We start from the raw sequence: 21,184 nt of genomic DNA, 5'->3' as shown, positions 1-21,184 counted from the left end.
CACTAGCTGTTTTTTTTTTCATAGTCATGGTGAATCAAGTTTTCGTATTTAAAAGGAATCTTAATCGTAAAACATACAATGGTGTAATTCAACTTTACACAGAACAAAGAAACGGTCTTGACTATGATTTTCATTTTCTGCGAATGTCATCAAAAAGTGTAGATGGCAGGATAACTATATATCTTTGTTTATTTTATTGCCATGTCATTCAGAAACTCAACAAACGTGAAGATATTTGAAAATTGTTCTTCGCAGTCGAACATTGGACTAATCAGGAGGAAATTAATATAACCATGTAAATATTATACAGAATCGTGTCCCCTTCATCTATCAGTACTTGATTCACTAATGTCACACAGAAAGAGACTTTCTACCCAAGGTTCAACGAATATTATCCTTGTCAAATGATTTGTTTATTAACGAACGACTTATATCATCCTATGTTACTGCAATTGTCTTCTTCTATATACTATAATTCAATTCAGACCTTTCTCTTGGGCCAAGACTTTTCCTGAAATACTGGAATATAACCATGCCAGTTATTGCGTTCTAATTACTTGCTGATCCCTTTCCTCATAAAGGCTTGATTGTTATCAGTATGAAAATGGGTTCAGTGGAAATATTCCATAATTTTTTTTTCTTTTAAAATCTATGTCGAAGACAATTATTCAAATTTTCCCATGAAACAGTTTTATGATATCATATTTATTCCATTTGTTTTTGTTTTACTAACGGACATTTGTTTGAAGAACATTTAACTTTTTCAAGTTGTATCTTTCATCGTCTGTACAAAAGAATATTCTTTTTGATTACTTTATCATACAAAGTGTGAACAAATTGTCGGCTTTGTATCAAACCTTTGGGTAGACGACATTAAGCTGCTCCTTTCATTACAGTTTAATCATGTAGATGAATCTTTATTGAAGAAACTACATATTGCGATAAGTTTTTTTTTCAACTTGAGATTGGAATTTTGTAAATTTATTAATTAAATCTTTGTAATATTTTGTAAGATTCTACAAAAATGAAAAAAATCGTGACAAACTCGATAGTAAAAAATCTAATATGCAATTCTTATTCGTACTTTGACATTTGTTCTTGACAAACGTTATTTTGCAGCATGTTTAACTCTTCTGAACAAAATTAAACTGCAATGTTTAATGGTTACTTTAAGATTTAAATAATTCTCTAATTATTTGAAATTTCTTTGTCTGTTCATGTGCTTAATGACCTTTGAACTTTTAATGCCGTTCCTACAATGGTTGCCTTTAATTCAATCTTACTTTTCTTACATACCATGGGCAAGGAATTAATTAAGAGCATAAAATTTATTTCATAAGCAAGTCGCAGGAAATGAAGAGGATGGTAAGTCAATAAAACATAATCCAAAGATAACGACTAGACAAGGAAAATTCACACACACATACACAACATGGAGCATGAAATTACCAAAATAACACGTACATAGAAACAAAAGAAAATGAGCTTATTATACTTCATCGATTTATTCATTTATACGACAAGACGTCACACAACAGAATTGATATTCATTTTAAAAAAGTCCTAAATAAATAGATAAGATCTTCAATTAAACAATAAGTCGTCAATAATCTTAACAACATAATACCGTTCAATTTATTTTTATCACTGTATTCAAGAAAACATTTTAATTCTGAAACCGTGTGTAATTCCCGAAAAAAAAATACTCTCCATTTGTATTTGGAAGTGGTTGGCAAATGACAAATTTTGTTTTCAAAATTGCAGAGAAATCATTTAAACTCATTGAAAAAAGGAGAATTTCTTTTCTTTTTGTGCAAATTGGTTGCTTTCTTTGAGAACTTCAAAATCATTTTGTAAGCCATCAATAGCCGCTTTTAAAAAATCAATCTTTGTTCTATTGGACATACATATGATATAAACATTAAATTTGAACAAGAAATTCCATGGGAAAAATTTACCATGTACCATCTATATCAAAGGAACTGCCTGGATTCTAAATAGACAGTCTCTTTAAACTTCGTAAGCGTAATTCCTTCTCAACAGATCAAGCGAAGTTGATTAAATTATATAGGAAGGCTTGCTACATACGTAGTGGTCATGAAGAAAGAAAGATTCCAAAGCAAGATAAGCCAACGTAAGGGTTTTACATATAATTTTGTTTTAAGTGGGCGTATTTCCTATGTTAGGTTGCTCACAGTATTTTATTTTGTTGCTGTTTTTTGTAAAGATTTTTATACTTTTTTTGCAACGCAATAGTAAATAAGACATGTTTGAACTGTAAATCTAAATAGTGAGTTTGATATTGAGCCAACATAATATTATTCATAAATCATAGACTTCAGAATCAGCATAATTGATAACTCTGAACAAAACAGTTTTCCCTATAGGCTCATAGAAAATGTCAGTGTATACATATTTATCTATCGTTTAGAGTTTTTAAACCTTTTTGTGCTTATGTATACATCAAAAGTAATTTATTTTGCTAAAAAATAGCTGCGCATTGGGTATGTTACTTCCTTCTCCTCTAGTAAGAAACAATTGATACATTCGTTGTCAATGTAGATAAAACGATGTATCCAAACTTCTAGAGTATAACGAAGAATTATTTAGTTTGGCAATGTTTTCAGCTATCATTAGGAGTCTTGTAATTTTATTTCCATTTAATTATAGCAATGTAACTTTGTATCATTCATGTCTTCGGAATTAATACTTTGTCACATTTACCATAAGCAATTATCCTTAATCAAATAAACGACTTAGCAATTAGCTTACAGTTAAATCATTATAATTATTATTCATGTCTCTGTTGAGAGATCATTTAGTGTTTGTAACACATGCAGAGCAGAACTCGAAGCACAAAGGAGGAAGAATTCTGACAATTAATATGAATACTGAAATAGAAATTATGTCATAATAATGTCGCAAAGAATTATATATTGTTATACTTTTTCTTTTGATTACTTTGGATGTATCTAATATGAGTTGCATGTACATATGTAGGACTCACAAATGTTTCCGGTTCCACAAACATGCCCGATTTCACAAACGTGTCCGATAATACGTCACACAATCTTTGTTGTAATGAATATGCTGTAAATAAAGTAATTCTTCATCAGTCCCTTGTAATTTTTTTCTGTTTCGTATTAACTATTTTAAGAATGAGATGTATATCAATGTTTCAACGGTTTAAAATAGTTTAATATGACTGTTGGTATATGCCGTTAGAACACATCGATGAATATGTACCATGACAGATTGATTGATTGATTTTCTTAATTTCCTCCAAGAATGAAGATTTAGATTGATTAATTAATATATACAGTTACTCAAAAATAAGAAATTTACACATGTGTGATCGAATTGGACACGTTTGTGAAAGTAACTGCGTCATAGTAGGACGTAAGATGTTTTGTGATTTCCAAGACGTGACCTGACGTAACAATATGATCGGACTTGCTTGTGAAATCGGACACATTTGTGGAACCGGACATGCATCTGAGTCTTACATATATAAGAGGACATGCTTAATGTTGCTATCGGAATTACTTGTGTTAAATAAAAGATCGAGAGTTGGGTTGATTTTGATTCAATTGCTCACCAAAGTATATATACAGATTTATTGACGTCGAGTTACATTTTTGGTAAATGGACTCAAATAATACTATTTATCGATGGTATTTTATTTCATTAGAATCACTGGAATAGTACAATATTCAATAATTCAAGAAGTACTATGATTCTGTTCAATAATTTATGTGTGATACTCCCATATAGTTATTTATAACACAACCAATAATATATATTCACTTGTCTTAAATGTGTCTCCTATATAGCTATCTCTTAAATATATCCGTGTAGATGTCCAACATGAGTATCTTAGAAAAACAAAGTTAAAAATGTTCGTAAATGTATTCAAAATTCGTAGAGATAAATTGTTTTTAATGCAACATAATAAATTTAGGTCAAGCAGAAAAATGAACATGCAATATAAACTCTTTTGGGACAACTTTATCTAATAACAAATTCTTTAAAGAATTGCATCGTTCTGATTTCCTTAAAAGTGATATTTCATTAACAATCACAGCGAAACAGGCCATCATTTAGTATATTAGTTTTGTCATGATATCATTCATTTTACGTCAAAAGTTATAAATTCTAAACAAAATTGTTCTATAGCTTCATCTTATTTTGATTCGTATCTTCAGACCTTTTCAATAACCGATACATATTTGTTTACAGATTTTTTTTTCGACTAAAAGGAGTATTTAGACTGTGTTATTCGTGAAACTCTCTAGATTCTCTTCTTTGCCCTACATGTATCTCACATTTTAGAGCAAAGCATATAAAATATACGATCCATCTCTATATAGGATACGTTAACTTGTAGCTTGACAACACTTTTCCAATGAAAATGTCTATTGCTCTCTGTGTTGTCTTCAAATGTCCTTTTAAAATGAATATAGATGTTCAAGTTCTTCCTTGAATCACGACAATATTTTAAACGTATTCCCTGTTGTTTTAGTAATTGTGGAAGGATTCAATGTCGTGCCAAATTAACCAATAACATCATCGTCATTATTGGAATATGATAATTAGTAATTAAGTAATACTTATGAGCGTATTCATTTAAGTAGCAGTCTTTCTAAAATCAGACAGAAGGTGATTAATGCATGTTAAAAATCCACCAAATTCACTTTTTTTTTCTTATTCAAAATCACTTACAGACCACATAACAAGTAAAGGTTTTCATTAGGGTGTTGCGCTTTTAAGATAAAATTTATATAGATTGTACATGAACTCACCACTTTGCAAGAATTATCATTCTTGACTTTGTTCGATTTGGTTAATTTTTAGTGGGAGATAAATGTAAGATTTTCTCAAAAGTACAGATCTGACTTTAGAAAGGACAACTTTTACATAAACACATAGAATATGTAGATTGAAAAAGCATTGTTTGTTTGATGGGTTTTTTCTTCATCATGAATCACTTTAATATGGGCAGTGTCTGCCAAATTCAAAACTGCAACAAGCTATTTGACAAAGTTTTTTTAATCACTTCTTTTTTATGTTTTATCTAATTCTTCTTTTGATCCATTCAAATGTTACTCTTAACAATACCTAGTACAAAGCACAGTATGCCTGGCGTTATAATCATACTTGCTCAATTCATGCGTAAGTCATATGCACTCGGTAAACATGCGTGAAGATAAATTCATGTTAGTGAAAGCATGTGATTATCATGTCAAAACATGTAGAGTATCATGTATAAACCACAAATTATATATTTTATATCCAATCAATTTTTTAAAAAAAAATATGCATCACGGTACATGACGCATCGCACATTTGGGTGTGTTTGCTTTAAAACACTCATAATGTATATTATCTTTTTATCATCGAAGTTCCTATTATATCTTTTAAAACACTGTTTGTCTTCGATTTTTTATTTTTTTAAATTGAATATCATGTGCATTAGATGCAATGACATTTTTTCAATGCCGTTTTTCTAACTGCCACTTTCTAAACTTTATTAAATAAAATATTGTACAAGCTATTTGTTATCTGAAAATATACTTAAATTATCACACATATACTGGATTTGATATTGTGTTTGATAATTTATCATTTAGTATCATTCTTTTTACTGATTACCAAACGTCATATATAGTTTATAACGACGGAGATGGTGTCGGGTTAATGGACTTTTATCGAGTTTAAACTTGGTTTTTATTCTCAGTCTCCACAGGAACAGACTGATAACGCTTCTATTCAAATATATATACTTCATATTGTAGACGGAATGTAATCAAAGTTGTAATCAAATGTAGTTTGCTGTAAAGTAAATAATTGCTACTCATCGCCTTGATAAAGCCTTTGAACATCCATTATAAATAAGTACAGTTAAAACATCCCCGTAATGTTGTTTCGATGAGCATGTAATCATTACGTGGAATGACACCAGCTTTAACTTTCGATAATAGAAAGGTTTGAATTCTCTAATGATTTTATCATTAAAGACAATATGTAGTATCACACCGTGTTATGGCAGAATTTTTTTTATTCCAACACCACTTAACATGTTTCTACCTTCAAATGGACCATCATACTTTTTTAAAATAGAAACATATACTGTCTACATGGTTAAATGTAATTTAGATATACATTAGAGAATAAGTTATATATTTACTAGTAGAAAAGTAGTCGTTCACAAAAAGCGTCTAAGCAAGTGTAGGAATATGTTGTAAATGTAAAATGTATCATTCCTTTTCCTGCAAAAAATACCAACATCCCTATATAAATCACTTTAAATATCCAATATTATCTCTTTTATAGAATGGAATGATACATCAAAGCTGCCTGTTATGGTATTTGTTCATGGTGAGTCTTATGAGATAGGGACTGGTAACGCGTATGAGGGGAGTGTTCTGGCCAGTTATGGAGAAGTTATAGTGGTGACAGTAAACTATAGACTTGGTGTTTTAGGTGTGTATGAGCAGCAATATCAATCTTTGTTGTTTGTTTCTACCAAAATTATGGTCGTCATCGATATCCTTTTGGTGAATGTTGTTTCGTTTCAAACTATTTAATTTATGTGTCAGTACAATTTATCCAATTACAATGTCCGGAAGTATTTACTTAAGTAGGGTACACAAAAGGCCGACCTAAAATAATGAGAAATAGTACCGTTTTAAGGTTCTAAGTTTTTAACGTGTCTTTGTTTTATTATCAAGTTTTATGATAAATTTTAACAATGTCTGATTGATTATTTACTTTATCCATCATTTTAAAATGCAATTTTGACAACTGCAATAACAAAAATGTTTATGTTAAAGGATTTCTCAGTACTGGTGATCAAGAGGCCACAGGAAACTATGCCTTGTGGGATTTATTTGCCGTTTTATCGTGGATAAATGACAATATAGGGGCGTTTGGTGGAGATACAAACAGGGTGACGTTGTTTGGGCATGGTTATGGTGCTGCGTTAGTTAACATTCTATTACTGTCACCAATGGTTGAAAGTAAGTATCGTGACAAGAATATTTTATTAAAAAAAGGTTATTGATCTAAAGCGAATATTCAATTTAGTGAAAATAAAAATTAAGTAAAAAAGGAGCATGAAAAAGCTGTTTAAAGCGATTTAAATGTGCTTCCTACTTCGTCTTAAAATTCAACAAGGACTTCCTTTCTGCATTTAAGATGTGCAATTACTGGTAGGTTGGTGTCTACGTATTGCTGTTTAACTAATTCAAACCATCATCTTTTCTTCAAGGTTCTTTCTCAGTTGTCAATATCTAGGGAAATATGCATTACTTTATGTTCGTTTTGTTATAAGTTTGGAAGGTAAAAGCATAAAACATCCCAAGTAATGATTTGTTTTCCACATCCATTGGGGAAAATGTTTAGAAAAATACATTTTATGAACATAAATTACGCAGACATAAATTTTAAATATAAATCTACAATTTGTATGGTTTGCTGTTGTAAATACATGCATGTTCTTGTGCAATAGTATCCTTTGTAAGGCAACCGGACAGTAGTTCTCCAGAGAAAAAAAGTTTTTCTTCTTTATCATTAAACGTCTTTCTTTTTTATTGCTGAATCTGAATACTTACTTAACGAAATAAGTATTATCAATCCTTAAAATTATATTTTATAGCAACAAAATGCCCAGTTGCATGAAATTGATATTTATCTAACATCAGTTTGAAAAGGAAAGATTTAAATGAATGAATGAATGAATGAATGAATGAATGAATGAATGAATGAATGAATGCATGAATGACAAATGCTGATGCTCTTTGTATTACAATGCAAAAACATAATTGAAATATTAGATACTGACCTGCTGTTATTGTTGGAAACTTTATGACAATTAGCAAATTCTAAGTGTAATATTAATCAACTAAAATAATTCGTTACATAACACAAAATTGAATAAAATTACAATCTCAAAAACAAAATGAGAAGTTATAATAGAATGAATAAGCAAGATGACATGCCTTTATATTTTACTTTTTAATGTAATATCTATATACATTTATTGAGCAACTTACTAGCAAGATTTACGTAATGATTTACTGATGTTACCTGAGTCTCTGTTTTGCACGAACTTCATTTAAGATTGCAATTTCCACTGATTAACTTTAAACTTCGGTACATCAATTACATGTATAATTTGTATTCACATTCTTCATTACTAATTTTTCAGCACGTCTGGTTCAAAGAGCTATAATACAGAGTGGTTCAGCTTTGAGTCCCTGGGCAGTGTCATTTGATGCCGTAGCATGTACTCAATGGCTAGCAGTTAACGTCCATTGTGATCAATTTCTTAGTGATTCAAAACTACTCATCAACTGCCTACGTAGCAAGACAGCCACAGAATTAGTAGAACATGTGCCTTTACCACCCAAATATTATTCCTGTTTTGCTCCAACTCCTGGAGGCGGCATGTTTCCTGAAAGTGTTCGTGATCTTTTACAAAGCAAATCAGGAATTTTTTCTAAGATTCCTGTTATGATCGGTGTTACCCGAAACGAAGCATATTCATATCTAAAACAAAGAGAGTTAGTAGAAGGTATTTCTAAAGAAAGAAAAGCTCAAATAATACGAACGTTTGTTCACAATTTATATCAATTTCATAGACAAAAATTATATGAAATAATCGACTTTCAATATACGGAATGGAATAAAGAGCAAGATAAAAATACAACTCGTGACAATATAATGGACATGCTCAGTGATGGTCTATATGTCGCACCTGTTGTAGAAATGGCCCAAGAACATGCTAAATCGGGGTCGGATACCTATTTTTACAACTTTGGCTATTCTACACAATCAGAAGACTTTCCTCGATGGTCAAGTGGTGTCCATGGTGACGAACTCCCTTATGTATTTGGAGCACCTTTAGTTGATGGTATCTCACCTTTTCCAAGTCGATACACTAAAAACGAGAAAAAATTAAGCGCATCTGTAATGCGGTTATGGACTAACTTTGCAAAATCAGGGTAAGCAATAAGCATTTCTTAAAATTCTTGGTATTCAATGTATCAACAAAGTATTCAAAATGTCAAGAAACAATACTTATGATTTTTTAAACTTTTTTTATCAATGAATATATCATCAAAAAGTTTGCAAAATAACCGGGACATGCAGCACCTGTAAATCATTTTAATGTCTTCAACTCATTACTATAAACATATCAATCAAAACCATACAAAAATTTGTATTAAAGAGTAATCAAGGGAACCAAGGTTATAGCGGTAATCAAAAGAATGTAATCCAGGGACAAAGAACAGACATGGAAAACAGACATACACAACAAAGAACACAAAGCAACCAAAATCACACATGCAAAGTAACAAAAGCAAATGAGCAACTCGGACTCCACTAAAAACTGGGAGCATGGACCAGGTGCACCGGTAGGGTAAGCGTCCTCTGCTTTTTTAGAAACACCCGCCGAGTTGCTCATAAAAAGTCAAGTCCGGGGTATATATCTCATCTTAATTTATTGAGGAACTATAAATGCAGTGTATTGAAAAAAATGTCTATGCTTTAGTAACCCAAACCATCCTGTTAGAGACACGGAACAAGAAAAGTTTGCAAATTTAGAATGGCCGAAGTATGAGTTGAATAAGCAGAGATATCTTCATATTGGTAAGTATAGAACAAGTATCTTAAATAATTTACTTCCATTAAAATATCGATTTAAGATTTAAGATTTGTTGTTTTTTTATGAACTGATCTCTCTTTTGTTTTTTTCTGTAATGCAAAATACAAGATATTTGACGCGCATTGCACGAGTTTATCTTACATTTGCAAATTAAAGTATTAGTGACTGTGGAAGTTCAATTTTAAACATCTATTAACAAAATATTAGAGTATCTACGAGTTTTCGTCTCGTTTTAGCAAATTTGGCGATTTTTTTCCACTTATGATTTACTCGTCGACAAATCAATGCCGACTACTAATGCCTAAAATAAAAAATAGATATTGTAAAAACACATGTTCCAAGAACTCTTTCATGAAGTTTCAATCGAACATTCCTTTGATTGTGTGTACTTAAGTGACCCCACTCCATCAACCCCTCCAACCTCCATCAGAGACGAACCACTAATGAATTCCATCTAGTTCTACCCTTCGTATTTTTTATCTGCACCCTTGTTACCAAATCCAAACTATATTTTTTCTCTTTTTCATTTTAAAAACAATGATTTATATAACCTCCAAGTATCGCGCAGCGCTTGCTGAAGACGACAAAAATATCACATGATATATATTTCTCTTTCCTAAATTAGAGACTAATCCATGCTTCGGGAACATAGGCGAGGAAACATGTTGGGATTCTCTGGGTATGTACACAATGCATGCCAAGTATATTATTTATGTCCCCACTAATGTTTTGTACACAAGCAAAATAATGGCAATAAGAAAAGTTTGACACTTTTATATATCAAAGCATGGTTCGGTTTATTTTAAATACTGAAAAGGCCATTTACAAACAACTCATAGAATGCATTCGACGGGTCTATATATATAGTAGTTAGCACGATCTTCTGTACATTGTATTTAATACCAGCCCATTTGTCTTATTCTCAATTTATTTATTACAATGTATTTTCATTCGAGGAAACCACTTAAAATTGCTTGGAGTCGTATATAGATCTGTTGTTTACATTAGAATTAAGTATCACTTCATGTACGATTCATTCAAAATGTGATTCATGGTTGGAAAGCGTACATATTGTTATTTTGGAAATTTAGTTTAAAATGTTATAGTTAACAAAAAATTAACATGTGGTTTTTCATATAACCTGTGCTCTTAAGAGATTAAAAAATATATAGAATGTACAGTAGATGACACTAAAATACGATAGAAACTATCGGATATTTAATATGGATTACATCTATGAGCAAACAGATTAGAATGAATGATAATACATTTCATCATATTGACCAGCAAAACAACTTAATTCTAAATCTATTTTTAAGTGGCCACCCGTTTCTTCTTTCTCTTCAATTTCATAGTGATCTTGAATCTCTGAAACATGTCCGATAACTATTCGATCAAACTGACCATCGATCACTTTCGGTCACAAATCGAATGGCAATGCCGGAAACAAACTATAACATCATTACATTGTCAAGTTTTTTTTCAATTATTTAAGAGAAAACTAAAGGTAGCCTTAACACATGCAAGGGTGTATTTTTGCTGCATTTTTCTTGAGTCAAACAAAGTATTCGGATTTCTTTTAAAATCAAATGATTATAAAACTACAAATTGCTTACAACTTTACGTTTTCAAAACAATTAAAAAAAAATTAGTTTCAAAGAAAGTATTTCAAACGAACATATGGTATAATCAGTTTCTAAACTACGTCGTTTGTTGTTTCTTTCTGCTTTTAGCAGCGAGGACTGCCCTGTAATTAGCAAAGCAGATGTAATTGCAAAAACCTATTTTCTAAGCTTTTCAAATGATTTAAACGTTATATTTTGAGGATATTTGAAGCCTAATTATCTTAGGATCTCTGGAAATAACATATGGTATCGGGCTTTATAAGTTTTCATAATCATAGTTGATAATTTATCGTATAATTCTGATTAAAAACAGAAGGCATGACGATAGTTGTTCGCGTGCCATGAAAGATAAGAATATAAAATTTCGACGTATCGTTTAAAACAGGTGCTGATCTGACAATATCAGTATTAGATAATTCCGTTCAGTTTGCACCAAAAGCTTTTGAATCACGTTTACGGTACGCTCTAGATATGGCGGGGCATTACAGGACGTACAGAAATAAAATTTTCATCAATCAATGTCAAATTAAGGATAGTACCGTAATAAAATATCAATATCTTTATTCATCAATTACTAGAATCTGTCAAAAATAGTAGTATTTTTCTTCTATTGATTAAGATATGATTTTCATTTCCTTGATCTATTTGAATGTTAAGCTTTGCGAGATAATTGGTCTTTTCTTTTATTTAAGGTAAACGTCCTCAAGTGAAGCACCACTACAGGGGATCTGAACTTGCGTTATGGCTTGACCTGATACCAAAAATTGATACACCACCAGACCCAAATTCTGGAATAAAAACCGATCCGGTCCAACATAAACTTCGTAATTCTGACAATTTATCGACGTTCGATGATCCGGATGGTTTGATATCAAAACAAAGATATCAGCGATTATTTCCAATGCCTCCACCTACACCACCTACAACACGGGGGTTTGTTAATGATGTTCATGTCGTCACCGAACACCCTTCATTAGATAGAGTGGGTGGTAAAAACAATCCTTCAACCCCAAGACAGAAACATGAGTATTCAACTGTTATCACAAAAGATATTACCACTGAGAAAAAACCAGTCGCCGAAGGTATAAAACACGATTCAATCGCCAACAGTTCGGTGCCACTGAGTATAACAGTTGCAATTGGTTGTTCGTTGTTGTTCATCAATATACTTATATATGCTGGAGTGTACTACCAGAGAGAGCGAATAAAAAAGCTGAAACAAAGCGAAGCAGCGAACGCTGCGAGTACTCAAAACAGGGACAATGGCCATGATTCCGACGGAAGAGAAATGACAACAGTTCAGGTCAATCATATATCAAATAGTTTATCTAACTCTAAATCAGAAGTTCACAATAATCCTGTCTATTCTGTTATATCAAAACAATCTAATGTTCCAGATAAATACACATACACACAAGTGCCAACCAATACTAATTCACCTTTACATCGAACTCGAGTCCCACACTCTCAGACAAATTCCATAGCAGGTTCTGACAGAAGCGGAAGTTCTTTGAATCACAGTGGAGGGAAACCGCCGGATAGATCACCTGCCGGAAGTGACCGAAACATTAACAGAAATAATCAGAATCCTTCTTCCGGTTCAACAAATGCAATAACAATTGTGTAGTAATAATGCTTAGGCAAGCTCTAAATTACAAAGATGTCATTGAGAAGGACGACGATGTTTTGTTTTAAATGCCGTTTGTTCCTGTGTTTTATGATAGTTCCTTATACAATGATACCATTGTGAATTTAGAGCAAACGGTGTAAATAATTTGAAAATAACTTATTCATGTGCTATAAATTGTTCATAAATTGAGTGTAGATGTAAATGATTATGATAGGTGTGTGTTAGTGATAAATGTGCCATTTTCATTTCACTTTAACATATCCTGTTTTAAACGATTTTATAGAATAGATAATTGAAAACTGTGGATATATTGATGACGAGCCTGTTCCTGTCTTTATGCCCTTTATACCAAGTTTAGTTCAGACGTATTTATCTGACTAACTTTGATTACTAACTAAATTATTTCCATAGACCAGTTTCCTCAATTGAATATAGCACACATCATAGTAACGTAAGTTTTCCTGTCAAAGAGAATTACTAAAAAATATATTCGCAGATTGATGAGGTGAATAATTTAACTTTCATTCAAGTACTTTGACGTAATTTTGTTGTAAATGCTGATAATAGGTTAACACTTAGAAAAACCAATTTAAAACAAACCCTAAATTTCTGTAGCGTATTTCTTCACTTTTCAGATCATAATGCATCATGTCAACAAATAAACTAACCTATTTTAATATGTACAAGTGCATCCTTAAATTCGAAGCACAGGCGGAGTTACACAGTGGAACATTACGTAGTACATATGCCAACACATGGTAAAAATCGAGTTGAGATGGTGTTACCTTTTATGATGTATTTCAATTATTTTATTCGTTAGAACCAATAATACCTTATAGTAAATCTTATTAACTTAAGAGTATTTTGATAGACAAAAACTATAAAATGATAACACATAAATGTGAACAAGTCGGCCACAAAACTGAGGATTTCGGAGAGAAAGGATGAGAATCACATATGTACAATACGTCATAAATCAACACGGAAACTTAAAGTATAGATAAATATAAAAAACAAACTATGTTAAAAATGTTAGTAATCTAATGACACAATGATCATTTTGACTTAAAAGAGGTTTGAGTTTTACCAAAGAAATCGAACTAATAGACAGAAAAACATTTAAGTAGCACCCCAGCTAAGGATCATGCAAAATGTGATTCATGGGTAAAAAGTCTACATATTTTTATTTTTGATATTTTGTTTGAAATGTCATAGTAAACAGAAATAAGCATGTGGTTTTTCATATAAGCCGTGTTCTTAGGAGATAAAAATTATATAGAATGCACTGTACATTTCAAAATTACGGAGATAACTCTATAAATGACGCTCAAATACAATAGAATCTACTGTATTTTCAATGTTGATTTTCTCCTAAGAGCAGGCAGATGATTTGAATGAATAATTACACATTTCATAGTATAGACCCATAAAACAACTTAATTACAAAAATAAAAATATGTAGCCTTTTTTGAGGTGTATCACATTTTTCAGATTTTGCATGATTCTTACAAAGACAGTTACTTAGGTTAATTGACGTTATTTTCAAATAGATAATACTTGTTAATATTGAAAAAAAAAATAATTTCATATACTCACTGAGAAACTCTTTTTAATTAAATATGAAGAAGCTAATTTGTTGAATGTTTGAACTTTGATAGAAGATATGTTAGATATTTGAAACGATTCCTACTTTATTGTCTCTTATCGTTTGGCTAGAAACCCGTTTATAAACGATCGATGTGATTTACGTTCTTATTAAAACGTTGTTTATATTATAACAAAGATTTTGATAACCATTCAGCCTGCTACATCTGTAGAAGATGAAAGCAAACAATAAAAATGATATCGTTTCTTATTGTTCCTAAAGATGTTTTGAAGTTTCACTTGCCAGATAGCGTGCGTATGTTATCATATCAAACAAATATAGTTCTTCCAGATCAATATGTTGAAAAATATAATTAATTTCTGCATATCTGAATGGTTATTAAAGTGTAACCTGTATATATTCAATGCTGTGACAAAATACAAAAAAGTTGATAGCCAGTAAATGAGGCTTAGGATACAGTAGAAGGCATGATTCCAAATAATGATCAACTTAAGCAAAACAGGTAGAAAAAGCGAAAACAGTTAAAAATTAAGATACAATTCATATGTGTAGTTGTATTTAATCATTTGACCTACATTTTTTTTTATAAAAGCCCATTTTTATGTTGTTGTTTTTGTTTGTTTTGTTTTTGTTTTGTTTTTTTTTTTTTTTTTTTTTGTAAATAAAGTAGAACCAAGCTTGATAGAGTTGAGTAAACGCAAAGAACTGTTTTATTCATTACCGGAATAAAGGGATTGTTAACATCTTCATTTCGCACCTGAGCCAAAAACACGGCTGTAAGAAAGATGTGCGTGCATGGCGTAGCAGATAAACAGACGAAAACCATATTTCTCATCTCTTTAGACGACAGCAAGCAGGTGCTCTAAGAATTATTGTCTTAATAATTGTATTTGCATCATTTATGTTGACTTTTGCTAATTTTTCTGTGATATTGTATATTTTTTTTGACATCATTGCATCAAGGAACAACAAAGTGTCAACTTTAATTAAAAATTATTTGTTTTGTTTATTTTGACCATTTCTAGTTGTTTTCTACAAAAACACGTATATGTACGTATGTATGTTTTTTAATATTTTACATGAATTCGTGGATCGTTACGGTTTATCCATCTGAACCATGAAAACTGGTTTGTTCAATGTGTCATAATTTTCCTTTTCTCTTAAGTCTACCCTGGACTTAACTTTTTATGAGCTACTCGGTGGGTGTTTCTAGAAAAGCAGATGACGCTTTCCCTACCGGTGCACCTGGTCCATGCTCCTAGCTTTAGTGGAGTCCGAGTTGCTCATTTACTTGTTACTTTGTATGTATTATTTTGGTTATTGTTCTTTCATGTTCTTTGTTATGTGTGTCTATTTTCCATGTCTGTTCTTTTTCCCAGGAATATATTCTTTTGATATCCGCTAGAATCGTGGCTCTCTTGATTCCTCTTACGTCATTGAAAAAAATAAAGGAACGTGGTGATTGAAAAAAACAAACATCGATGTCAGATTTACATTTTTTCTTAATGGTCATTTCTATTCGATGTAACATTTATGATGAGAATTCATCGTTCTAAAATATATGTTACAACGAACGTGCATTTACACAAAAGATGAGAGTATGGTATTTTATAAAGATGATTTTGAAAGACATTCGCGTAACTTTGAAAAAAATAGTTCCTTCTTTATCGTCTACAGACTGAACATGAACATACAACTGCACCCATAGACAACAGCAACTTTCAATCTAGTATTCAAATTTGTCTGACCACGAAATATATATCATATTGATTACCGAAATCTGCCGTAACGCAAATATCGAAACCCTTAAAACACTGAGGTTTCGATCTTAATACACCAATATATTCTTCTAGAGTATGCAAGAGGAGCTACATTTAATCTTGCGTAGCTGGTTAATTATGATACTAATGAAAGTTTACACATTGAAACTCGTCTACAGTGTAACGAAATTTGCAATATTTATGATTGATATTTTATTAATTGTGAATATGCTTTCGTCATACATATAATCGCATAACATGAAATCTTTGCTCTACATTTTGCTTTTTTATTTTTGTTTATTTTTTTACGATGCATTATATAACATTTATAGTTGTGTATATGCTTGTTTTATATATTTTATTTTAGAAAATCATCATTTCTATCATTAAAGTTTGTTTTTATTTGATTTAAAATTCAAATTAGAGCCAACCTTCAAATTTGTTTTTTTTTTTTTTTCATCAAAATAAAACCAGTCTTTATTCAGATCATACCGAGTACATAATGAAGAGTTTGTTTTATCAATGGAGCTACCACTGTCAGCTCTCAGACAATAAACATTGCTGTATCTAATAATGCTCTTTTCGTGTATCAACTTTTAACTATACAATAAAGCTAGTTAGAAACAGTGGTAATACCTACTGACATTTACTGTTTAGACCATGACATAACTAATTTTCAGAATGATGTATTCTAGTATTGATTGTTTCAGAAATAACTCACATAAAGCAATCAAAGAAATGTATTTTACTGTTTTAACAGTGATCTCCATTAACTTAATCGCACACCAGGGGGCAGTCATTACATAATAAAGATATTGTTTGATTCACTTTATGGTTTCTTATAGATATTGGTTAAGTACAATGGAGTTATCAACTTGTAGCGTTTGTTTGTTTGTTATAAGAATGGAATACTGTAACTCTACTTTTCTCATGTAGATATCATATGCTTAAATTAAACCATTTCAATTTTTTTTATTATTAATCTAATGAACTACAATCAATTATTCCATATCATACATATTTGTTATAATAACGTCCACTAAAACTGGCGACTACTTAGACAGAAAGAACAGCAATTAGTTAGTGTAAATACCAAACCGCCTCCGAAATTGATCACATGATCCTAAAAACATGATTTATGATCCAACTACTTACAAAGAACAGAATTTATATATAAAGACCACAAAAGTTTTGTTTATGCTTGATTACATCATATCTTAAGTTATCAACAGAACCTAACATTGATTACAAAAATCTCAAAGATTTGTAATTTGCCTAGATAGTATCATTTAGTTCAGCCACTTACAACTCAGAAGTAATGACTTTGCCTGCAGACAGATATCGTATGATCCTTAGGGAAATAAGGAAAATTTGCTGCAGTAACGACCCTAATATCATAATCACAACAACATGCACGAACAGGCTGATACTGATATTTTTTTTTGGTCATTTTCTAATTGACTTCTGGTTGTGATGCTAGATAATCAGAGATTATTTTTCTTGAACGCTTAACCGTAGAGAGTGAAAATGAAGCTGTAAACCATTAAATGTTGGTTTAGTGTGTTAATGGTGCCGACAACTTCTGCTTGATTGTTTCCTTACCAACATTTACATTAAAAAGGTCATGATATGACTGAAATAGAAAGTACCAATAGTTTAAGTAATAGGTTAACATAAAATTACATACATTTGTTAAACGACGCGATTATACAAAGGAGGTAGACTCATAAAAACGCCATATCTTCTTCAAATTATTTGTCTGTGGCAACATTGTCAGTCCCTACATTTGGTGTTTATATGTCACAGCTCACAAGTTATGACTGCAGCTACACAGAATTTTTTACCATTCTTCTTACATATCAGAACAAAGTTAAATCTCCTCATGATAAAAGTCATCGGTAGTCAAGAAGTAATTGGTCGTTTGTGTGTCACCAACTCCACCATGAAAGCAGAAGTAATCACATTGTCTTTTGTTCTACCCAAATATGACATCTTATGAGTAACTCAGGGGTGGTTTCAATAAAAGTAGAGTACACTAACCCCAATGATGCACTTTGTCAATGATCACGGTTTTGTGTCGAGTTTTGGTAACTCCTTTTTTATTTACTTTCCGTGTGTATTCTTTTAGCTCATACTAATTTATTCTTTTACAATTCCACTTCACAGTCACCATGCAATAAAAAATGATATGTTTGTCACCAAGGCCTCACTAACAGATGTGGAGTGTCTGTATTCTATATGACCAGATATCTCCATCGGTCAGCACGGCAGGCACAGAATTTACCCACCTTTCTAGGGCACCCTTGGCTTTTTATTTGGTTGGGGTCGTCTTTTTTTCTTAATTTTTTAGTTACACATGTATCATGTTGTAAGATTTTTTCTTCATCAACTGTGTTTTAAGTGTTCTCGGCGTTGTTTTGTCCATTGTTTTACATATCGTTTTCATTATCAAATTAATATTAAGGTTAAAGTTAAATTTTGTTTACAAACGAATCGGTATCACGAGATGCTCAAGTCAGAATATAAGTGTGAAAAATCTTACGTATAATACGATGTTACAGTTAAACTAACTTGTTAAATACTGGAGCCCATATATTGTGATGGGTCTTCTGAATGATACATCATACAAATGCTTACATGTCAAAGAAGGAATTAAATTCCCATTCTTACTGAAATTCTTGTCGTGAAAAGCTCTGGCTCTCAACCATTAAGTAGCTCGTAGTGAATGGATCCTTCAAGTAAAAAATCTTTCGTTTGATTTTTATACTGTGTTTCACGACTATATGAATGATATTCATCGTATCTATGCAAGACACTTTTGGAAGTTGATATTTCGACCCGTCGTCGCCAAAGTTTACTTTTTGTTAAATTACCAAAATACAGTAATCAAAAATTTAAATATATTGCTTGTTGTTTTATCTTTTACTCCTCATTTGTAATTTGTGCCTGGCAAAATCAATTTAGATATTCCTATAGGAGATTTTTCCGACGTCAAAATTATTTTCTAACATTCGTCTTCCTTAAATGAAATATAACATGTATATAAAAATTTATTCCGAATGATTCAACGGAATGCAACTTCCGGTTATGTAACTATAAATGTACGCAGTATGTAAATAGTATATAGTAAGTGTAATGTACAATAATTAAAGAGAATGACACACCATACCTATATGAATGGTTAGAATTGGCTTTAAACACATTTTGTAACATTAACGGTTTTTATTCAAATCATGTTAAAGTCTAAACTATAATACCCATCCTTCTCACTTTACTGAATGTTTCCCTGGACATACTGAACACTAAATATAATAAGTTAGTGACTTACAAGGCTAATTTGCATTTGTATTTCTTTGAGACAATTATCTCTTTTCAAGCGTATAAAATATGACGTCTTCTCTTTATTAAGTTCATGAAAATCTAATGGGCTTTTAGGGTGAAGTTTGCTATATGAAAACCCTTTAATTTGGATTAACTACCTTTGTATGCAAGATGACTATATTATTTTATGTAAATATCCAATCTCTACAGACTTATATCCGATTCCAGATTTGCTAGATATCACTCCGCTAGCTTAAAGGCTAAACAAACACAGGGCACTTCTCATTATTTATCTGTAAAGCTGTTTCCGCTGTACTGTGCTAATTTGCAAAAATGGTATGTTTAACACTAATATTAAGAAAATGACTGTTTTCAAGACATTTTTGAAGGTCCGATGGAAGAAGATGAAATTCTCTGCAAGATGGAGTTCAGTTGTCGTATTGAAAATGATTTCCGTATCGGTTATAATTAGTTAGTCCAAGTTTAGTAGCTTTAAGATCGTACATCTGAATCATATGATTGCTCCAGTATCTTTTTTGAAGGCCAATATGTGTAATTAGTAATTGGTATAATGGTGGCAAGCAATGACTTTATATTTTCATGATGATTTTTGATGGTATTCATTTTTAAGCGTATATACAATGTTATTGTTGTTATGGTTATGATAACAACAAAATGTGGTTATACATGTAACATCAAATTGTAGTTATTAGATGTAGTTTTACAGTGCTGCATATCTCAAAGGCCAATGATTCACAAAAAAGTGTGTTTCCCAAAAAGGAAGCAACTTTAACATCTTCCTTTTTCGCGACCTGTTCAAATTTAAATGTCACTTACAAAAAAATACATGTAAGAATTTTGATATTAGGTTGGGACTATAACGTCAAAAATCAGTATTCTAGAACAGTTAGGTTGAATATAACTTTTATTTTATCTAATTTTATCTAAAGTCAATTTGAAACGATTACTTTGACAACGCCCGCCAAGTGTTTCTTTATATTTAAAATGGTTTCGCGATAAATTTTAAAAAATGTTTTTTTTTCCCTACCCTTTTATGTTGTATTTCGTGGTGCATTTCAAACTCTGTGATCTTTGGAGGAAGAGAAGTTAATTTCAATTTTAAAGAAGGCATTGATATTTTGGTTTTATTGACAAAGTTAAATGTCTATTTACGATCTTGACGTGTGCTGATAATGAACTCTGCACGTCATTATAAATTACATATTGCGTTAAATAACTTACTAAAATTTTGAGGAAAAACATTTCACTCCTGCATAAATTACTGATAATGAGAGCTGAGAAACGTTTCACCTCAAATACATGTGATTTTCTTGGTGGGTTTTTTTTTTTTTTTTTTTTTTTTTTTGTCTTTCTTCTTTTGTTTTTGTTTTATTTTGTTTTGTTTTGTTTTGTGTTTTGTTGTTTTTGGGGGGTTTGGGGGTTATTAGTTTTTGTTTTGTTTTTTTTTATTTATTTTATTTTTGTTTTTAGGGGGTGTCAGGCAAATAATTGCATGTAATTATGAAGTCTTCAAGTGTTATTTTAACTTATATATGAATTAAGTATAATTGA

At 31.1% G+C, this 21,184-nt stretch overlaps 1 protein-coding gene across 10 annotated transcripts in view; it reads left to right on the top strand.

Annotated features, from left to right (window-relative positions):
* The window catches only part of LOC148616259 (neuroligin-4, X-linked-like), a 105,544-nt gene extending 88,764 nt beyond the window's left edge, over positions 1-16,780 (top strand). For 7 of the 10 annotated variants that reach the window (XM_088583135.1, XM_088583129.1, XM_088583134.1 and 4 more), the window contains exons 2-7: positions 6,334-6,483; positions 6,834-7,019; positions 8,210-9,005; positions 9,557-9,654; positions 10,296-10,349; positions 11,988-16,780. In XM_088583135.1, coding sequence (XP_088439261.1) covers positions 6,334-6,483; positions 6,834-7,019; positions 8,210-9,005; positions 9,557-9,654; positions 10,296-10,349; positions 11,988-12,922 — 2,219 coding nt within the window. In that variant the 3' untranslated portion in view covers positions 12,923-16,780. The remainder of the gene's footprint in view (positions 1-6,333; positions 6,484-6,833; positions 7,020-8,209; positions 9,006-9,556; positions 9,655-10,295; positions 10,350-11,987) is intronic. The other 3 variants (XM_088583136.1, XM_088583137.1, XM_088583139.1) reach the window with 1 other exon arrangement.
* The last annotated feature ends 4,404 nt before the right edge of the window (positions 16,781-21,184 follow it).

Source organism: Perna viridis, chromosome 5, assembly GCF_037379345.1.
Source record: "Perna viridis isolate PV_CMFRI_1.1 ecotype Kerala chromosome 5, ASM3737934v1, whole genome shotgun sequence".
Taxonomy (NCBI): domain Eukaryota; kingdom Metazoa; phylum Mollusca; class Bivalvia; order Mytilida; family Mytilidae; genus Perna; species Perna viridis.
The sequence above is the reverse complement of the archived record's forward strand: the minus strand, read 5'-3'. Positions and strand labels throughout refer to the sequence as shown.